General features: G+C 54.1%; 1 protein-coding gene across 1 annotated transcript; it reads right to left on the bottom strand.

Annotated features, from left to right (window-relative positions):
* Positions 1-333: 333 nt before the first annotated feature.
* LOC100279449 (uncharacterized) lies at positions 334-3,027 on the bottom strand. Its single transcript, NM_001354403.1, has 3 exons — positions 2,311-3,027; positions 1,214-1,366; positions 334-1,073 (listed from the first exon to the last, which is right to left on the bottom strand). The coding sequence occupies exons 1-3, from the start codon at positions 2,811-2,813 to the stop codon at positions 485-487; spliced, it is 1,245 nt and encodes a 414-aa protein (NP_001341332.1). The 5' UTR covers positions 2,814-3,027; the 3' UTR covers positions 334-484.
* Positions 3,028-6,075: the final 3,048 nt, after the last annotated feature.

Here is a 6,075-nt window from a genome sequence, read left to right on the forward strand (position 1 = left end):
TGCAAAGAGGAGCTAGCATAAATTATCATAGGCTCGTGCATGGCCACACTACTGCATCAGATGATCAGATCAGACAGAGTGCAAACGCGCGCATGAGCTGGGGGTTGATTAGCTAGGTACATGTACAGCAAGAGCCGCTAGTACGTACTACCTGCTACTGCAAGGGCTAGCTAGCTAGATCATCGTAAGGGAACGGTACGAGACCCGGCGCCACAAGACTCGATCTGCACTGCAGCGGCGTACGTGTGTCTCGCGGTCGCGGCACAGCGGGATCGAAAAGAAAACCAAGAACCGATCGATACGATCCATCTAGCTAGGGGGGAGTAGATCGGTGAAAAAAAAAACGAAAGATTAAAGAGAGGTCAAGCATTAACAAGGACCAAACTAAGTACTATCATCTCTTATCTCTGCTAGCTTCCTTCCTCATTAGCTCGATCGCTTGTGGTGGTGGTGACTGGTGACGACGACTATTAGCTGATCGAATTCAGGGCAGCTGGACGTTGCTGCCGTTGCTGTGGACGACGAAGGACAACGACGACGATGACGACGGCAGCATGTCCTGTAGAAGCCCGAAGTCGTCCTGCGCCATAAAGTGCTGCATCGTCTGGAGCGAGGGAGGAGGAGGAGGCGACGAGGTAGTGGTCGTGGTGACGGTGGTGGTGGTGGGCGCCGTCGTCGTCGTCGCGCCTGCCACCGTGCCCACCGGACCGCTCATGCAGCAGGGGGACGGCGCGAGGCCTGTCGCCGCCGGCGGCACGGCGGCGTGGTTGCGCGGAGGCAGGCAGAGACCCAGCATGTCGATGACGCCGCCGCCGTCGCCTGTCCGCCCGACGAACGGCAAGCACATCGTCTGCGGGGGTGGCGGCGGCGGCGGGAAGGCGCCGACGATGTTGTGGTGGTGGTGGTGGTGCAGCTGCGCGGCGAGGAGGTGGGTGCTGCTGCCACGGAGCGTGGACGGGATGGGGTGCGTGTGCTTGCCTTCGTACGTGGTGATCACCACCGCCGGGTCCTGGTGCGACCGCTCCACCCGCTTCTTCACGGGGCACCTCTGCGTCGTGCACCGGTAGTAGCTCCTGCACGCCATCACCATTAGCTCATGCAGCAATGTCTACCGTACCGTACGTCATGGAGTAGGATCGAAGAGAGGTGCTGTATATACGTGCAGTAGCCAGTAGGTATAGCTGTATATACGTGCTGTGCATGTACCACGTACCTGGGGTATGGGCTGTTCTTGACGGCCTTCTGGCCGTACTTGCGCCACCGGTAGCCGTCCTCGAGGTGGTCGACCTCGCTCTTGGTCATGAACGCGATCCGCGGCTGCCGCTGCCGCTTCTCGCCCTTGCCCTTGCCCTTCCCCGCCGCTGACCTGCAACAAGCAAGAGAGCCGGCGTCGGCGTCGGCGTCGATCTCATCAGCTCCTCCCGTGCGTACGTCCACCAGCTAGCCGGGTCCGCGGCAAGTGCTGCGGATTTCGTTCAGATCGACTAAGATACTATACGCGATTTGCTGGGATCCTCTTCAAACGTACGCGCGGTTGTTGGCTGGGTGCACGAATCAGCTCTAGACTAGAGTAAGCACATGGTTTCAAACAGGTTCACACCGCTGTGTGCTGCTGTTTGCACACCCCCTTTTCTGCTATGCGGCAGATTTCTACCAATATTATGCCATATGTCAGATAGATAGATTGCATTTGCATCAGAAAGGTAGCTGCGCAAATCCCTACAGAGAGGGGAGGAATATCTCTTGGTCGAGTGGAAGAAGATGCATGCTCAGCCTAGGCAGGCGTAGCTGAGCTAGCATGAAATCCATAAAGCAAAAGAGGAAGAGAAGAGGAGGACGCAACTAGCAGATTATATATATATAGTAGCTATACAATACCAATGACCGACTTTTCCCCGTGTTTGTTTTCTTGTGGCATGCGAGTGTGAAACCCTAGCCCAAGTTCACACCTTCGCCTTGCCGCGGCTGTACCTCATTAAAAAAAGAAAGAGGAGAACAAAGAGGAGAAGGAAGGAACAAGGAACAGAAGAGGAATGAATGGCTGATTGGGCCATAAGGGAAAGGGAATAGGAAGCAGAATCCAAGGCACAGAAACTGACGATCGACGCCCCCTAATCTTGAGACGTACTCTGGATCACCCAAAAACACCCGGTAGTCTCTTGGAAACTGATGGTTAGCGGAAAGATCTATCAAGAAGTTGAAGAAAAAAAAGGGGGAAGGAAATACCGCAGGATTTGGTCGCCGTAGGTAGCAGTAGACTAGTAGACAGTAATCTCAAGAAGAATTCCAGCTAGGACATGCTATACTCACCCTTTCTTGCCCGTGTCCGCGTCGTCCTCCTCCCCCTTCATCGCCTCCTTGTCCTTGCTCTCCTCCCCATCCCCGTCGTCCTCCTTCTTGCACCTCCCCAGCGACTGCGATTCCTCCTCCGCAGCGCCAAAGCTCCCACCGCCTCCTCCTCCGGCGGCGGCGCCCGCCGCCTCGCTGGACGAGGAGGACATGGACGACGTCGTGTTGGGCGTGAGCGGCGCCGCGAAGCCTCCGCCTCCCCCGCCCGTGTCCGCCACCAGCAGCAGCTCGCGCTTGACGACGCCGTCCTCGTCCCCCGGCACCGGCAGGTCCAGCGCGCGGCACAGCAGGTCGTAGTCCATGTCCATCCCCATGCCGGGGGCGCCCGCGTGCAGGTAGTCCGCGAACCACGACGCCGCCGGCGCCTGTTGCTGCAGCGCCATCGTCATCTCTCCCGCCGGCGCCGGCCGCTGCGCGAACAGCGCCGCCAGCTCGTCGTGGTAGTGGAAGTCTCCCGACGACATGGGCGCGCCGCCGCTGCTGCTGCTGCTGCGACTGTGTGGTTGCCTGCTGGTTCTTGCCGCTTGCTCACTTATCGGGGGCGAGGAAGTGAGAGATCAAGACGGCCAGGCAAGCGAGCGTCGTATACGGCTATATGGCAGTGGGGGGCGTAGCGTAGTGCTGGTAGGGAACGAAAGGGATGGGGGGTGCTATGTGTACGTGGTGTGCGCGCGCGAAATAGTCTGGATGTGTAGGAAGATGATGCACATACTACATATATACTGACGGATGGAATTTTTTTTATTTTTTTGGAGGAGGAGGAGGGGTGTTCTTTCATCTCTCTCACCAGCTGCTTTGGTGTTGGCCTTTTATTAATTGAGCTCCTGCTAAAATTTAGCCCGGGTCACATCAAGTGTTTGACTTTTAAATAGGAGTATGAAATATAGACCCAACCAACTGGACTAGATTCGTCTCGTCTTTTAATCTTCGGCTGACAAATTAGTTTTATAATCCGACTACATTTAATATCCGGAATGGAGGTTCAAACATTTGATGGGACAGGGGCTAAATTTTAGCGGGGTGTAACCAAACACCCCCTGATTGATCCAGCTTTTGTGACAGAAACTACTACTAGTACTAATTGATTAGACCCAAACGACATGTCCATTTCCGGGTCTCTATTTCACCTCCCCCCTGGAGTTATGCGCTTGTTTCCATCGCAAGATACAGCAATTATCAGTGGGTTAGACTTCACCCTCTCTTCTCTACTCTCTCTAGTAGCCTAGAGTGCTATAGACCAGACCAGTGAGCAGCAGGGCTATTAATAATAATGCAGGATTAGCAGGAGAAGCAACAGGAATGGCGCGGCGGGAGGAGGAGGAATGGTCTACGGTCACGGGGGCAGGGTGAGTCAGCGGCGCCCTACCGGTGGCAGCCACACAGCCAGTCACCCCCGGGTCAAACCGCCGCGCCGAGGTCAGACGTTTCCCACCCGACAGACACGTTGCGGTCGCCCCTATTGACCGGGCCTACCCGCCCCGCGCAATGGCCCGCTGGCAGCCGGAGGGGCCCACCTTTCCTTTCCCCTGACGCCAGCGTGACGCCGGCCCCCGTCCGATCGCGAGCCGACGGCTGCCGGTGGCGGTCGGATGTGCCGGTCGGTGCCTGGAACTGGGAGGCCCCGTGCCCGAGAAGGGCGACACGCGAGTACGCGACCGCGAGAGAGAAAAAAAACATGTGCGAGGACCGGGGCGGGCCGGCCGCGGTCGCATCGCAGTATCCGGTCAAGGCCGTCTGGCCGGCGGGGCCCGCCGCGTTTCAAATCCGGGGACGGAGACGCTGCGTCGCGCTGCACCTGCACGTCGCGGGAGCCGGGAGGGGGGGGGGGGGGCATCGGGAAAGGCCACCGTTTCTCGTTTCTGCAAGGGCTGGGGGCACTGCTACAGCAGGAGCAGCAGCAGATTTCCAATCATCGAAAAGGGGTCGCGGTGGCAGGCAGAGGCAGGGGACCTAGGGGCTGCTTGCATTCCTCTACCCCCCCCCCCCCCCCCCCCCCCAAATTCTTTCTGCGACCGACTTTTATTTCCAACACGAACAATCATGACAAAAAAGTGTGCCAGACGCATATCTGATGAATCTGAGCTGCCCCCATCTGGTGTTTCCCCCCTCCCTTTTGTTGCGGCCGCACGGGCACGGCGACAGCATTCAAATGTTTGGTGAAATCGATGAACAGTGAAGTACACTGCGTGCCTTTCGGGGATAGCGAGATCGCCAACCCCATAACGTTTGGAGCCACTCGTCCGAATTTTTGTTTTTTTAATCTTATTTTTTAAAATATTCACATTTATTGTACCACCAAGTGTTATAATTCTTCGTTTTGTATCCGAGATTTGGCGCCAATCTGCTTGATGTGGTAGTACCAGATACGAACTACTAGTCTGTCAATAAAAAATAAAATGACTTTGTTAATTGTTATAGTCTAGTGGAGTCTAGCAATAGCATTTCTTTCAGAATTTTTTTAGTCATTTTTGTACGCATTTTTCTCTCTCTAGCACCGTGCAGCAATCGAACACCATGCACGTGGTTTCAACGACTTTTCAGGATCATGAGAACCTCAACTTTGCAGTAATTTGCACGTGGTTTCAATCGACTTTTTTAGTCTACTGGTTTTCACCTTGGTGAATTTCTAGCCAGTTTAGTTATTCATCTATAAAAGTGTGGGTCACGCGGTCAATGAAGACGACAGGTGTTGCTTGAGCTACTGTAATCTATAGCTTGAATCAACATGAAACAACATCAATAATTAATGGGCGAGGAAAATGATAAAAATCTAAATATCTTTTTTACTGTGGCTGGTACGTACGACCATATGGATGGCTACCTACGAGTCTATGGCTCCGTGATCCATCTGACTTCATGACACGGGGACCAGCATGTGTACGTACTGTATTGGCGACTGTACGTGCACGCAGAGTTACACAGGCACCTACATGTCTACATCCATTGATCTCACGTGTTACCGCGACGCGATCAGCTCCTGCACCGACCGTTGTTGTTCGTCGCTCGTCAGTTGGTCCATCCTGATCCATCCATTGGCGCGGCACTTTTGGATGTTTCCGACCACTGCACAACACGTATCCGTTCGGGGCTGAAAATGCTGGACGGTATTTGTTGGTGAATCTGAATGTTTCCGGCACCACGCCATCTAGAGAAAAGAAAAAAGAACTATGGTATGGTATAGCATACTAGCATGGTAGTAGTAGTAGTATATATCTCTGTCTTCTCTCGGCCATGCTACCTAGCTGCAAAATGCGAGTCTCGATCACTGACCACGCTCAAGCAATCGCTAATCAGCATGGATGTTGCCCGTCCGTCCACTCCACGCGCGCGGTCCAGTCCACGGAAGAAAAAACAAAGGCCTTTTATCAGAGCCTGGCATGCATGACCGGCACCATGTAGCCACTATTTTGGACTTGGAACCTGTATGTAAAGCTGCCGCTTGTTCTTCTACCTAAGAAAAGTAGCAGCAGCAGAAGCAGCGCTGTATATGCAGCTCCATCCCTTGGATTTTGTCGCCAGTAAGGCAGTAACTAGTAGCAGCTATCAGGTTTCTCTCTCCCCCCCTTTCGTCACGGCTTACTTACTGCCTCACATCCTCCTAATTAAAGGCACTAGTACATTTGAACCCGGTACTGTTCAATCACAAATGAAGCCAAAGGAGGATTATATATACTAGTATATATATACTACTATACGACGTCGACTACTAGTGGAGAGTAGTACTAA

The sequence above is a fragment of the Zea mays genome, chromosome 8 (assembly GCF_902167145.1).
Source record: "Zea mays cultivar B73 chromosome 8, Zm-B73-REFERENCE-NAM-5.0, whole genome shotgun sequence".
Taxonomy (NCBI): domain Eukaryota; kingdom Viridiplantae; phylum Streptophyta; class Magnoliopsida; order Poales; family Poaceae; genus Zea; species Zea mays.

Bases quoted from the DNA above. Each gene is read 5' to 3' on its own strand.
- LOC100279449 (NM_001354403.1), bottom strand. From the start codon at position 2,813: ATGTCGTCGGGAGACTTCCACTACCACGACGAGCTGGCGGCGCTGTTC. The intron at 1,367-2,310 runs GTGAGTATAGCA...TGCTTGTTGCAG, and splicing joins GCGGACACGGGCAAGAAAGG to GTCAGCGGCGGGGAAGGGCA. The intron at 1,074-1,213 runs GTACGTGGTACA...GATGGCGTGCAG, and splicing joins AAGAACAGCCCATACCCCAG to GAGCTACTACCGGTGCACGA.